Below are 16,073 nucleotides of genomic sequence, written 5' to 3'. Positions count from 1 at the left end.
GTGGCTATGAGAGTACAGGGCAAAATGGAGTGGCACTAATAACCTTCAGCCAGGAAGAGCTCATATTTTTGGAATTCCTGTGGAACTTCACCCATAACAACATACATGCCATTCCTATATGAGAAAAGTTAAAACTATGTCCTTTCTATCATCATCTTTCAATTCCATGACTAAAACATACTTCCATATTGATCTTCAGTTTGGACTTGGGCTAAGAAGCACACAATCTAAGGTCTACCATTTTCACCAACCCAGGTCGCAGAGGAGGATAGTACATACCATTCTGGATGCCTGTCTGGCAATTCGGTAAACGGTCCATCCATTGGAGACACTTTCAAGCTGCTGCTTAATTACTGCTTTTACTTCGGCAGATAGTGCTTTCTGACTGGCCACAAAAATCACAGTGGCCAGACTCACCTAACGATGAGCGAGAAGTAAGAGAAATAAGGAAAACATGTAATTCTATCCAATGTCATAGATGACTTTACCCAAAAGGAGAAAAACTAGAGCCCATCAAAATTGAACAAAATCTGTTTTCCTTTGACATTTATTAATTTTCCACTTTGAAATCATTAGGCAACTTACTCCATTGCTCAGAGCATTGTTTAACGACAGCAAATAATTAGAAACAATGCCCATAAACACGAGTAGGTAAATTAAGATATAATCACACAGTAAAGTATTATATAGTAGAGAAATAGATAGAGATACACTTATCTGTATAGATTTTTCACACAAAATGTGCAAAGATAGAAAATATGCAAAAGATAACATTTATATAAAGTTGAAAATATGTAAAATAATACTGCTTACTACTTAGGATATATACTAAGGTGGTAAATGTATAACATGTATGGGAATGATGAACACCAAATTCAGTGTAGAGGTTACCTCTGGGAGAAGGAAGGTACATAGAGAGGTACAGTTCAATTGGACTGAATACTTTTAAAAGATCTTATTTATTTATTTGAGAGAGAGAGACGTAGATAGCAACAGAGACAGCAAGAGAGGGCACAAGCGGGGAGGAGAGGGAGAACCAGACTCTCTGCTGAGCAGGGATCCTGATGCGGGACTCGATACCAGGATGCTATGATCCCGAACCCGAGCCAAAGGCAGATACTTAACTGACTGGGCCTTGTCGCCTGAAGAAAGCAGTTTTAGATACGAATAAACAGAGCTTTGTAAATCAAAAATGGAAATAGTAAAAAATTCTATTCTGACTTCAGCATATTGATATCTTACATATTACTTTAATCTTTTTTAAAAAATATTTATTTATCTGAGAAAGCACGAGAGGGAGCAGGGGGAGGAAAAGAGGGAGAAGCAGAGAATCAAGCAGATTCTCCACTGAGCATGGAGCCTGACACAGGGCTCAATCTGCAGGACCCTGAGATCATGACCTGAGCTGAAATCAAGAGTCAGGTGCTTAACTGACTGAGCCACCCAGGTGGCCCAATTACTTTAATCTTTTTAAGTAAGGTCAAACAGTAACACTGACTTCCTCAAGTAATTCCCACTAGACCAGATCTAGTCATCCCCAGCAGGTTAAAAAGGGGCTCTTTACCAGAAGTTCTTGTTGTTTGTCTGTGGCTGATCGCCCGATCACCTTATAGAGCTCCATGAGGTCCCCAAGCATGCCATCACCCAGCACTGGCAGCTGCATGGCAATGGCCGCCAGGCAATGGCACATGAGGATACGCGCTGTATCCTGAGCGCTGTGCAGTTGGGTCAACAGGGTCTCAACCACTGATTGGCTAAGATGAGGCCTGCCCTTGGCCAACTTCACCATACAATTTAGAGCAATCTGCATATCAAAGAGAAAATGGCTCAGTTACAAGTTGAAGGTATTAACTGAAGCTTTAAAGAAAGAACTTTGTACAAGTTATCAGAAAAAGGTTTTCTGTAGGCATAACGTTTTTCTTTGTAAGAAACACATGACATACTGAATCTTATTATTAAGATCTACAAATGTTCCGTGTTTAAAATGAAAAGTGAAGATTGTATATTCACCAGTCATTTTAACCCAAGACTATTAAAAAAAAAAAAAAAGACATGGGGAGAAAATCACAATGCTAAAGAGGCAAAATGGGTCTCATCATACTGCACTTTGATTACTTTTCAAAAATTGCTTCTCAAGTATGGTTTGTAAACCTACCTAGCTAGCATTGCCCAGGATGCTAAAAACACATAGATTCCTGGCCTTACCTATCCCAAAACTTAATGGATTAATTTGTTTTTTAGTATTTGGGTTAGTGAGAATTTGAAGTTCAAAAAAGGTGTCCTAGTGACTCTTAAGCACATACAAGTGGGGAAGAGGCTTCTAATTTTCTCTCTTATTTCTCACCGAAATCCAAAAAGCAACTGGCTTTACAACTTCCACTCAGGCCAGTTAATGGCATCAACTAATATTCCAGCCACCAGAACCAGAACCAGAAGTCTCTCACTCTTACATAGCCAACTGATTGCTATATCTTGTCATTTCCACTTTCGTCCAATCTTCAATATCCACTTCCTTTCCATTCTCTCTACCACAACATAAATCTTTCCCTAATTCCTCTTTCTTAAAAAGATGGACCCCTTAACCCATCGTTCACACCACAGCCATGTAGCTTTCAGTATGAGGTAGGCAGACACAACAATGTCTTCAGAAAGTGACAGATGCAGAGCTGAAGATCAGCTAGGTATCTTTCAACAAGCTATTTTATCTTCCTGAGCCTTAAATTCCTCATGAGTATTAAAGAGGAAAAATTTCACTAGATGAGATTTTTGTAAAGAAGGAAAGAAATGTATATACAAATTGTCAACAAGTTTGGCATATAATAGACACACTGAAATAACAAGAATTACAAAGAAGGTCACAGCAGGTCTATTTAAAATTTTAGTATCTCCTCACTACCTACAGAATCAAGACAAAGTTCCTTGGTATGGTATTTGATATTCTCCTTGAGAGAGCTGCAAACTATTTTTCCAATCTTATATATTGTCAGCCACAGTCGTTTATTCACCATTCTTCCAACTAACAAGTACATTTCTGTTTTCATGCCTTTTTTAACAGTGGTCCCTTGGGTTCCAATGATCTTTCCTTAATACTGAAATTCTACCCCTCTTTCAAGGCTTAATTCACATGACATCTACTTGTTCAAGTCTTCCCTAACATCCTGAGTTGAAATGAATCATTCAACTCTGTCTTCTCATTAGAACTGTACTTTTGCTTGTTACTACCAGGGAACTTCGTGCATTCTGCTTGCTATTATATATATTATAGTCCCTTAGATAAGTGTCTGTATCCTCTAAATGGGGAACTTCTCTAACAAAGGGACCCTTCATGACCATCTATATATGTCCCATTGTGCTGAGGCCAGTGTTTCATTGACACCTACATTTGGTGGGAAAATGATTTGGTGTATTCTTTCTCTCTCTCTCTTTTAAACTTTTAAATAAATGTACTGTGGTTCCAGAGGGATTCTGCGGATGAATCACTTGCCAAACGCTTATTGCCTATTTCCCTCCCCAACTCTTATCAGCTTTTATTTAATAATAGTAATATCTCTATTGTTCATCACTATGACATCAAACCTTTCCTTAACATGCTAAACTAAGTTATGACTTCCTTCAAATCACACCTTAGACAAGCTATCATTCTTATAATCTTTGTTGTCTACCTATTAGCTTTTTACTTCTATTAACCCCACTTTTCTTAATTTTGCACATCAACGAATTATATTTCATATTTCATTCCAATAAGAGTAGTTTCATTGCACATTTTTAAAATCTTAAATATCGCTAGTATCTTAAGTATAATAAATAATATAATAATAGATCTTAAATACTTATCAGTGTCACCTCAGATTATAAACTTCCTAAAGTCTAGGAGCTCTGCTTATTTAACTTTGCTTTATATTGTCTAGGCCCTTCATATGTATTTACTACAACTTAATAAACACTGTCAACTGATGACAAAATAGGTCAAAGCTCAGATTTTGACTTTGTCTATCCTTTGGAATAATAATGGTCAATGTGATAGTTTTGAAAGTGAAGATCAAGGGCAAATGTTTGTTTGAACTGGAGTTGACAAACTACTGCCCTTTTGGCCAACTCCTGCCTGGTTTTGTAAATAGTTTTACTGCCACATCCCACTGCCTTGTCCCCCCTTCCTCACACTATGACTGTTTCATTCTACAAGTGTAGAATCCAGTAGTTATGACAAACAGTATTTAGCCTACAAAACTTTATTTACTCTGATCCTTTACAGAGATTGCCAATCCCTGGATGAGGTAATAAAAACAGGCATTATATTAAAATAAGTGATATTTTCACCTTTAAAGTGGCTTGAGCACCTGGACTATCATCTTGACTACAAAGTACCAGAAGGGATTCCAGGCCAAAGACAGCATCTTGTTCCAGTGCCAAAAGGTCTAGAGGAAAAACACTAAGTTTTACAGTGGTCAAGTAGAGAAGATTAAACACACACACACACACACACACACACACACTTAGAAGAAAAAAAACACTGAGGAATTGAAGATATAAGAAACAGCTAACCTTTCTGAAAAAGTACATGTGCCATTACTTCTGAAATGTAAAGGCTATCTTTGGGCTTCTATTTTTCCACTACTTTACTGATGATTATAAAAAAATATATACATTTTATCAAACTAAAAGGCTTTTGTATGGCAAAGGAAACCATCTACAAAACAAAAATGAGAGAAAATATTTGCAAGTCATGTATTTGATAAGGGGTTAGTACCCAAAATATATAAAGAACTCATATGACTCAACAGCAAAAAACAAACCATTCAATTAAAAATTGGGCAGAGGACCTGAAGAGGCATTTTTCTGAAGACGACATCCAGATGGCCAATAGGTACATGAAAAGATGCTCAACATCCCCAATCATCAGGGAAATGCAAATCAAAATAACCAGGAGATATCACCTCACACCTGTCAGAATGGCCATTATCAAAAAGACAAGAAATAACAAGCTGGTGAGGATGTGGAGAAAAGGGGCCCTGTGCACTGTTGGTGGGAGCGCAGACTGATACAGCTGCTGTGGAAGACAGTGGGAGGCTTCTCAGAAAGCTAAAAACAGAACTACTAGATGATCCAGCAACTCAACTTCTGGGTATTTATCCAAAGAAAATGAAAATACTAACTCAAAAAGACATCTGCACCCCCATGTTCATTACAGCATTATTTACAATAGCCAAGATATGGAAATAACCTAAGAGTCCACCAGTGGATGAATGGATAAAGAAAATGTGGTAATGATACATGGTGGATTATTATTCAGCCATAAAAAGAAAGAAAGCCTGCCATTTGAGACAAATGGATCAATCTTGAAGGCATTAAGTGAAATAAGTTAGATAGAAGAAGAAAAATACCTTATGACTTCACTTGCATGTGGAATCTAAAACAAACAAGCAAACAAAAACTGAGCTCGTAGGTACAGAGAACAGATTGGTGATTGCCAGAGAGAAGTGGTGGGCAAAATGGGAGAAGGGGGTTGAAGGGTGCAAACTTCCAGTTATAAAATGAGTAAGTCATGGGATGTAATGTACAGCATGGTGGGTACAGTTAATAATACTACATTGTATATTTGAAAGTTAAGAGAGCAGATCTTAAAAGTTTTCATCACAAGAAAAAAAAATTATAACTATTTATGGTGACTGATATTAACCAGACTGTGGTGATCATTTCACAATATATACAAATATCAAATCATTATGTTGTACACTGAAACTAGTATTTTAAAAAAAGATATATATATACCTATGTTAAATCAAGAGTTAAAGTCACAAAGGTATAAATAAAGTATAACTGAAAGTGTCACCAGCTTAGCTGAGGAAAATACCAGGAACAGCAAACCATATAGTTTGCTAACTAGACATAAATCTTCCTAACTAGACATAAACTATACTTGTCTATTTTCACCTACAGTGTAACTTTCTAATGAAAACCCTTCTAGGAAGTAATGAAGACCCCATATAATCTTATTAATGTTTTAAGTCAGACCACAAAGAACAAACCCCTTAAGCTGTCTCATGTAATAGCAGTACTATAAGCATTATTCCACTACCTTAGAGCTAAAGTTTCTCTAGAAGTTCTAGAAAATTCTGAATATATCAGTCATCCATATTGAAGTTAATATATATGAGCTTTGAGAACACAGTTTTCTGTGTTACATGGTAGAAAATACTCATTACTGTATCAAAAATAAAACAGGTTTAAATATTCAAATAAGAATCAACATTTAAGGAGCAATTTTAAAGAAACGTCACCTAAGTTAGTGTAGGGCTTGACAGTGTTAAGTCTAGTGAGGGTCAGGGCGCTAGAAAAAAATAGGTACTAGGAATGAGCAGTGCTGATGTCTAGTGGGGATAAGATCTTGACTTATGATCCTTAATAAAGATAAAAATAAACACTGAAACAGAAGAGAGGTCCAAAGTGCATTTGTTTTTGAACACCAGCTTGAACTTATTCAAACCTTCAGGTCAAAGATATTAGAAATACAGTAAAATATAAGCATTATTTTCTATTCACATTCAAAATTATGCATATCAGTTTAATGCTTTAAATACCTAGAGACAAATTCTAGGCAAATTTAATTCATATTACTCTGTTAACTCATTTGCCCCTAGGTGAAACTATTTGTTATTTAAGCCCCTTGATAACTTAAGGGATCTTTTCCTCAATTTTCCAGGTTTTTGTACAGGTGAACAAATGTCATACCACAGGACAGTGACGGGCAGTCATAAGCAATCCCTATCCACAGCACTATGCATGCAAAATTAAGCCCTGGGGAAGAAATGGGCAATGCTCCAATGAAACCTTTCAATTTCACAATCCCAATTCCAAGGTCCTCATATATATATTTTTTATTTTTTTATTTTTCATAGGATTAAGTAATTTTGAGACAACTTGCTCTAAGACCTCAGGGGGCAACCAGTAGATAAAAGCATATGTGCCAAGAATAAGGGATTAAAAAACCAAACACACACACACAATTGCACTCAAACATCAATCCAAAAGCTTACAACCAGTCCTAATCAAACTTACCTTTTTCTTGACAAGAGACCGTTATATTAGTTAGGACTCGTACTCCATGAGCTGCAATGCCTCTGTTATTATGGTAACAGCACTCTTGGGCTAATCTGACCAAGTCAGAGGATCTGGGGGAGGAACCCACATTTCCTAAACAAAAAAGAGAGAAGTAGCACAGACTTATTAATTCATTTATAAAGTCCAAAAGCAGTTCAGCATATAGGTTCGTTGTTCTCATTTTCAAGAGCAAAATCTCTACTCCATCTACTTCTACTCCATCATCAACATAAACCATCATTTCTGTTTCTCCTGTCAAGGAACTTAGAATAGGTATATCTGATAGTCTATAATAATTAGGACTTAATATAGGACTTTCCCATAAAAATATTAATTTAAAAATAAGGAACACAGCAAAAGCCAAAACAACTAAAGACTGTATCTTGGGAGGGCAAATGGATTCTTATTAAAACGGATGTCAATTTTAGGCTTATCAGATAAACCTTACCTTCCTTCAGGAGAGGAAAGAAAAAGAGAAACAAAAATTTTAAGTTTGCTCTTCCCACCTCAATGGGTGGCATATAGTTATATTGCAAAAGGTTTACACAGAATCCATGATTTTAAAACTGGAAAGGATTATGGAATCACATGATTCAATACCCTATTTTTACAGAAGAAACTGAAACCCAAAGATTTTAAGCATCTTGTCCCTGAGATCACAAAATTTGTTATTTATGCCCTACCTCTGTGCTTTATAACTTAAGTTCTATGCTATAAATTGCAGCAACTTTTAAAATTCACACTTGAAATTCTGTAATGTAAGGTTTGCATTATGTATATTTTTATTTATAGTAGAAAAACACTCAGGTGTGAGCGAACTTACAGATCAGCAGATTAAAGCTTTTCAGCTTTTTAGCAGAGTCTCTTGTTCCTGCCTTCCTTTTTCTATTCTTGCTTATTTTTTCACGATTCCTATCACCTTCAACCTTGCCTCTCATGCTAAGAGTGATCGTATTTTTTGAGGTTGAAGGAGACATGATTACTAATTACAAAGCATAAACCAAGACCATCCCAGGTGATGGAGGACATATGTTGCCTTACTGATTTCCAGTTTAACATAAAAGTACCAGCTCAGGTGAACCCTCAGTGTTGTTAAAATAGGCAAAATATTAGAAAAGTTTTTTCAAGACTATGGAACTTGTATTTCTTCCATTCTTTGTCTTGCCCACGTGACTGGGACAATACAGACTCATTTATAGATGTATAAGCATGTTTTGCAACTTGCATTTTTCCTTTTTTTTTTTTCTATGAAGACTCATCATAGAAAACTTGGGAGAAAATCAGAAAAAATTCAAAATTTAAAAACTCACATGCAATCACGATATGGAGATACTGACCAATATTCTGTCTTTAAAATATATTTTGGGCAGCCCTGGTGGCCCAGCGGTTTAATGCCACCTTCAGCCCAGGGTGTGATCCTGGAGACCTGGGATCCAGTCCCATGTCAGGCTCCCTGCATGGAGCCTGCTTCTCCCTCTGCCTGTGCCTCTGCCTCTCTCTCTCTCTCTGTGTCATGAATAAATAAATAAATAAAATCTTTAAAAATATATATATAATATTTTGCAGCACTTTTCTATGTTAACTGTTTTAGGGACAAAACTATTTTTTAATTTAATTTTCATTTATTTAAAAATTATTTACTCAGATAAATTCATCTGATTCAAAAGGTCCAACAAATAGTAGAAAAAGGTAGGTCAGTGAGTAAAGACTTTTACCCAATGTTCTAGGGTCTATACATTTACAAGCATCATATTTCTCGATTTCTTTTTCCTTTTTCCACAGTTTTGCATCGTGCTTTAAACACTATATCAGGGCAGCCCTGATGGCCCAGAGGTTTGGCGCTGCCTTCAGCCCAGGGTATGATCCGGAGACCCGGGATTCAGTCCCATGTCATGCTCCCTGCATGGAGCCTGCTTCTCCCTCTGCCTGTGTCTCTGCCTCTCTCTCTCGTGTCTCGTGTCTCTCATGAATAAATAAAATCTTAAAAAACAAACAAACTGTATCATGGATATTATTCCATATTTTCTCTTTAATAAGTTATATTGGCTTTTATCGCAGTTGTGTATTATAATTTCTTTAATGAGTTCCCTATTGATGGATTTTTTTATGCTATTACATCCCTTCTGATGGACAATGTTTTGCTATTACATATTATGATGCTATTAATAACCTTCCACATCTGTCATTTCTCAAATGTGTGAATGTAGGATCAATTCCTAGAAGGGAATTTCTGGGTCATTTATAGTTTTGACTGAGTATTTCCAAATCACCTATGCAGACATTTGATAGTTCACAACCCCTCCAGCAGCTTGGCCGTGTGATTTGCTCTGGCTGTTGAGACATTAAAAAACATGTGCAAGTAAATACTATGCAGTGCTTTTTGTGCTGGTGGCTTGCCTTCTTTTGGTGCTGCTAACCCTGGGAACCTGATGTCAACAAGGCTAAGCTAGCCTGCTGAGTCACATGCAGGAGAATTAAGGTGCTCTGCTGAAAGCCTTTCAACCTCCAGCCAGTGAATGAGGCCCTCTTAGACCATCCAGAATGGTCAAGGTTCCAGATGATTGCAGTCTTATGAGTAAAAGCCCATGTGCGATTGGGAGAAGCATTCAGCCGAGGTCAGTCAAAACTGCTGATATGCAGAATCAGAGCAAATACAATTGTGATGGTTTTGAGCCACTAAGTTTTGAGGTGATTTATTACATAGCAGTAGGTAACTGACATAGAAATACCTCACAGAATCACCAGAAAGACTAGAAAACTAATCTCAGAAAATGGACAGGAAAAAGGCCAAGCTAGAGACCAGCCAAGATTGCAGCCCAAACCAGGCACAGAATCAGTTGAGTGAAGATATTACCACCATTCATACTGATTCCTCGATGGCACAGCTTACACTGCTGCCAAAGGTATGGCGACAGAGCAAATGCCCACTGCTAGGTAGACCCTGGAAACCAGGCGTGGCTGAGGTCACTGCTGTGGGGCTAGAATGGATTCTCCTACTTCCCTACTACTTCTTGTTACTGGCTCCCAATTCAGCCTATGCTATGAAATCATCAGCTGAGTCCAGGTTACATGTGTGCACCCGAGCTGGCAGGGAGGTTGGCAAAGAGAGTACCAGGTCTTTTCATCTTCCTATCAAGACTTATTTTTTTTTTAAGATTTTATTCATTTATTCATAGAGACAGAGAGAGAGAGAGAGAGAGAGAGAGGCAGAGACACAGGCAGAGGGAGAAGCAGGCTCCATGCCAGGAGCCCATGTAGGACTTGATCCCAGGTCTCCAGGATCATGCCCTGGACTGAAGGCGGCACTAAACCGCTGAGCCACCCGGGCTGCCCCCTATCAAGACTTCTCTATATGGCAGGGAATTCCCTTTACCTGGTAAGTTCACAGGCTGTGAAGCCATAAAAAGAACAAATGGACACTGCAGTTCTTTAACTAACTCCATTCAAATTAACTGACTAAAAAACAGGAAGCAATATAGATCCCACAAAATCTGCATTAAAACAAAACAAAACAAAACAAAACAAAACACTTTTAGCCATTAAGTCTGTTAGATAGCAAACTCCTCAATGGGCATTAATAAAGGCATTTTGAAGTTAAACCATCTAGAATAGGCAACTGGGAAAGCATTATTGAACTGGGGTAAAGTTTTATTTTAATCATTTTCCAGAGGGATAACATATACCTAAAAGAAGGTACATGACATTTGCTTCTAAAATTCACCACCTTTTGGCCTTTAAAATGTACTTCAATCCAAAGGGCACATTGAGTCAGAGACATACAAAAGCAAACGAGCTCTGTTAGGGATCCTCAAAAATATGATTTCACCCAAACAGAATTCAAAATGGGGCAAATCTATAAAAAACAAATCCTTGAATTATGATCAGGGATGCAAAATGTTATGTCCACAGGCATTAGTGAAGAAATAATTTTCAAATAAAATCACCAGCATACAGTACATAAAATCGAAACCATTCTGGATTTTCAGGCTTGAAAGAAACCACCTGCATCATTAACATGAGCAAAGGGATGAGCACATTATCCATCTGTCCTCTCCTTTCTTCTCCTTACCAGAAGCTATGCTGAAGTAATGTTTGATGGCAATGGTCCCTGACAGTGTGGAAAGGACAGACAGCATTCCAAGTTTCAGGCTGTCGTAAGGAGTCTGGAGGGCACATTCACAGAGTGCCTGCGATACAGAAAAGAAGGGAACACAGAAGTTGAAATACCTTCAAACTGGTGAATTGTTTTAAATGTTCTAGCTTTTAGAAAAATGTTATCTTTTTGCCCATGATAACAAACTTAAGTCAAACTGCTGCAGCCAAGAGGAGCATCAGGAGACATATTAGCTGAACACAATGCCATTTCCTAGAGGGGACCCTATACCAGAAAAAGGACATTAAGTAAAAATGAAAGCAACCAGAACCAAAAATGAGCTTTGGTTAATAATAATGATGTACCAATGTCGGCTTATTAATTTTAACACATGTGCTGGACTAAAGTTAAAGACCAACAATTCGGGAAACTGGGTGTAGGGTGTGTGGCAACCCTCTGTATTATCTTTCCCATTTTTTTGTATCAATCTACACCTGTTCTGAAGAATAAAGTCTATTTTTTAAAAAGGTTATTATCATGACTGATTTTTTTATTAAGCCCACTGAAAATTATGTACTACTCAGTCCTTACATGCAAAACTACCACCTCCACCACCTTTCGATTAAGAGATATGAATATTAGTTCATATGTGTATATTTAAAAAAAAGTAAGAATGTGATACTCTATCTTGCATGTAAGTGAATGCACTATCCATCCTTCTCCATTTCGGGTCATCCACTTTACTCCTATCATCCACTTTACTCCTAACGTGGTCTGAAGAATTACCAAAAACAAGATGCTCATTTTTCTTTCAGTAATGTCAACTATGAATACATGCTCCTACTATGGTGACTCTTGCCTCATCCTGCAAATTTACTCTTAGGATATATGTCATATAAACGGTCAAATAACTGCTCTGCTAAATTAAACTAGTTCCCATTCTCCCACAAAGACAAAGGTTCAGAAAATAGCAAAACTTAAAAGACTAGGGGAAAAATAAAAAATAAAATTTCAGAAAAGGTTAAACAGTAAATTTATTTGTACCAGATAAAAATGTCAACAAAATCTTAGGAGTGGAGAGATTTATATAACCTGGTTCTAAAGATCATACAGATAAATAAAAATCAGAAAAATTGGGAAGCCTCAGTGGCTCAGCGGTTTAGCGCCACCTTCGGCCCAGGATGTGATCCTGGAGACCCAGGATTGAGTCCCAAATCGGGCTTCCTGCATGGAGCCTGCTTCTCCCTCTGCCTGTGTCTCTGCCTCTCTCTGTCTTTCTCTGTGTCTCTCATGAATAAATAAATAAAATCTTAAAAAAAAAATCAGAAAAATTCTCATGAAGTATAATGAGAGACAAAGGAAGCCCCACCAAGTATAAAATGTACAATAAACCTATAGAAGTCAAAGTAGCTTTTCCTACTCATGGACTGAGAAATCAATAAGTGGAAATTAGTCCCAGAAATACACATATAAGTTAATATTTGTTTAGTGGCATTTCAAATCAGAGGGATTTTGTAATAAATGGCTCAAGGACAAATGGTCAGTCATCTGGGTAAAATAAAACTTAACCCTTGTTTCTTTTTTATAAATAAAAACCAAAGCTATAAAAAGTACTAAGGGTTAAAATGGGAAAAGAAAACGTAAAAAGATAACTGACAAGCCTGAGGAAAATGTTCATATCATATAAGGTCAATAAAGGCCCAATCATCTTAATATATAAAAACTTCTTACCAGTATACAGGCAAACAACCCAATAGAAAAATGAGTTCATAGACAAAATTTATACAAATGTCTTTTAAAAATAAGATGCTAAACATCACTCATTATTTTGAAATATTTAAAAGATTTTTTTCAGCAGATTGGAGAAGATTAAAGTTTAATAAGACATACTACTGAAAACAGTGTGGGGCAACAGTTGCTCTCACATTGCCAATAGAGAAATAAAATGGTATAAACTTCATTAATGGGTAATTGGCATTGAATATAAAAACTTTAATTATATGTATCATAGGACCCAAGAACTTCTTTTTTAGAAATGTATGCTCACAATGATGTTTTGTTTTTATTTTTTTATAAACTAGTCAAGGTAGCCATGTAATAGTAACAGTCAAAGTACTGGAAACAACTCTATTGTCTATGGTGGGACTGGAAATATAAAGGGAGTACCATATAGCTGGTGAAAGAATGCAGATCTAAGTATTAATGACAGAGGTTCCCCAAGATGTACTGTTAAGTGATAAATGGTTCAGAACATGCATATACTGCATTTTCATTTTCATACAGTAAAAAGGACATACACATGCTTATGTATGGATGACAAAATTTGGAAGGATATGTAAGAAATTAGTAAAACTGACCACCTCTGCAGGGGAGAGCTGAGGGAAGAGGTAACTTACAAGACAGACTTACTTTCACTCATTGTGCACCCTGAACTCTGCATTTTTAATCATGTGTATGTGTACTTTTACAACCGAAAGAAAAACCTAGTTAATAACAAAATCAGCAGCAGCAGCAGCAGCAGCAGCAGCAAATAATCATGACAGCAATGGAAATGGACTTGAAAGACAAAGTAGGTTTCTGGTAATGGAAGGGAAGACTGTGATCGAGATGAAGCAAACAAGAAGTGTGGCGGTTAGGCCAGAATATGGAGTATTTATTTGTGGCCTAGGAGGAGCTATCTCCAAAAGGGATGAAGGCTAAGATAGAGAAACACTCAGAAGATCCCGCCAGATTAAAGATGGCCCTGAAAGTTAGGCAGAGTAATTTAAGCTTAATGGGAAAGGAAATAGTAAGTCACTGGAGAGGAATAATGTTAATGAAAGATTTAGAGAAGATTATTCTGGCAATGATAAACAGGTGAGAGCCAAAAAGCCTAGGGCAGAAATCCAGGCGGTGGTGATAGATGATGGCCTGAACTACAGCTTGAGGGTAGGAATGGAGAGTGGAGGGTGAATACGATAACCTTGCAGGGAATAAATCAACAAGAAGGATTCAATGATTACTAAAAAATTTCAAACCTGATGACCAGAGAATATTGGTTCCATTTATGAAGACTGAGAATTTATGGAGATAAGCTAATTTCTGAGGAAGGACAGAAACAGGAAGAGATATGAAATCCAAGAAGAAACATCTACCAGGCATTTGGAATCTGACATGTAACAGATTTTTAACCCCAAGACTTGCATCAGAATTCTGGCTCTGCCACTTAACATCTCTGTGATCTGTGCCAATTACTGAAATCTTTGAGTCTCAACTTCTTTGTCTGTAAAATGGGGGTAAAGACGTATACAGAATTGTTTTCTTTCTTTTTTAAAAAAAACATTTATTTTAGAGAGAGAGAGAATGTGTGTGAAGAGGAAGGGGGAAGATAAATCTCAAGCAGACTCCCCACTAAGTGTGGAGCCTGACTGTGGCTCAAGTCCATGACCCAGGAGGTCATGATCTGAGCCAAAATCACAAGCTGGATGCTTAACTGACTAAGCCACCCAGGCATCCTGTAGAATTGTTTTCATATAAAACATCTCTGAAAAAACATACTAGAAATTAGACATTGGTTGCCACTGGGCAAATGATTGGATGGCAGAAGACTTAAGTGGGAAATACCTTATGATACATATCCTTTTGCAATTTTTGAATTCTGACACATGAACATACTAGCATAAAAAATTTTAAATAAAATATAAGTGGGGGTGACATTTATTGTCTGTAATAATAAAAAGCTCCTGAGACGCAAAGAGCTTTGCAAAGCTCTACAAGCTACTATTCAGGAGAGCAGTTCAGAAACTCAGGAAGAAGGACTAAATCACTGGAGAATGAATGCCCACATTGATGTGAGGGACACCGTCAGAATAGCAGAGAAGAATGGGAGGAAGCACTGAGACTCAACTGAGCTCAATGACACAATTCTGAAGAAAAGGGGGCAGTGCAGAAACCAGAGAGGATACGGGGTTTTTTTTGAGAGTGGGAAAAATGAATGAGGACAATTCAGTGCAAAGAAGCCAAGAGAAGGGGTAAAGCTGACAGTGCCAAATACACTAAAAGGAAAGATGACAAAGGCAGACAAGCCTCCAGATTTAGCATTAAGAACACTAGTGACATTTCAAGTGCCTAAGCAAAAGTGATAGGAAACAGATCTAAAGGCAGGTGTATTAAAGAAACAGTGAAGGATAAAAAAATAAAAGCAGGCATAGATACTGTTTTTGAAGTACAAAAGAAAGCAGTTTTTAAAAAATGATTGTGTTTAAATAATACCATAGTCTTTTCTACTTATTCAAACACTTAAGCCATTTCCATTTATCTATGTCTTACTGCCTAAATTGTCCTACCTTATGCTCTTAATTAGTTTAGGCTTAGGAATAAAATCCTCAGCCAAATGCCCCAGAAGTTAAGGACTATTTACTGATTTAACTTTGAATAATTAAGAAACATTTAACCTTTTGGGATAATCAAGAAGGTGTACACAAGGCATTTATTATGATAATGATATTAATAATTTTTATTTTTTAATTTTTTTGTATTAATTTTTTAAAAAGCAGAAAGAATTTCACCATTTAAAAAATTGAGATGGGTTTATACTATATGTTGGCAAATCGAACTTCAATAAAAAAGTAAATAAAAAATTTTTTTTAAAATTTGAGAAAAATGTTAGAATAATTTTTGATAAAGTTATTTATGTTATCTTCTAATTTCTGTCACTCAGTACCGCATTGCATACCTAAAATGCTCTCAGTAAATACATACTGATTTCAAGGTTCATTGATTCAAATCAGTTAGCTTAACAGAGCACATCACAAAGTTCCCCAGAGATGGCATGTCAATCCTATTTCAGTGATGAAATCTGGCTCATTTCTGTTCCAAGGATATGACCTATTACAAAACTGTC

At 36.8% G+C, this 16,073-nt stretch overlaps 1 protein-coding gene across 2 annotated transcripts in view; it reads right to left on the bottom strand.

Moving 5' to 3' along the window:
* The window catches only part of INTS7 (integrator complex subunit 7), an 84,815-nt gene that overhangs the window by 30,439 nt on the left and 38,303 nt on the right, over positions 1–16,073 (bottom strand). For both annotated transcript variants that reach the window (XM_072831142.1, XM_072831143.1), the window contains exons 8-12: positions 11,168–11,285; positions 7,057–7,191; positions 4,318–4,415; positions 1,565–1,804; positions 280–417 (exon numbers count right to left, since the gene is read on the bottom strand). In XM_072831142.1, the coding sequence (XP_072687243.1) occupies positions 280–417; positions 1,565–1,804; positions 4,318–4,415; positions 7,057–7,191; positions 11,168–11,285 (729 nt within the window). The remainder of the gene's footprint in view (positions 1–279; positions 418–1,564; positions 1,805–4,317; positions 4,416–7,056; positions 7,192–11,167; positions 11,286–16,073) is intronic.

Source organism: Canis lupus, chromosome 6 (genome assembly GCF_048164855.1).
Source record: "Canis lupus baileyi chromosome 6, mCanLup2.hap1, whole genome shotgun sequence".
In the NCBI taxonomy this organism is placed as follows: Eukaryota; Metazoa; Chordata; class Mammalia; order Carnivora; family Canidae; genus Canis; species Canis lupus.
The sequence above is the reverse complement of the archived record's forward strand: the minus strand, read 5'-3'. Positions and strand labels throughout refer to the sequence as shown.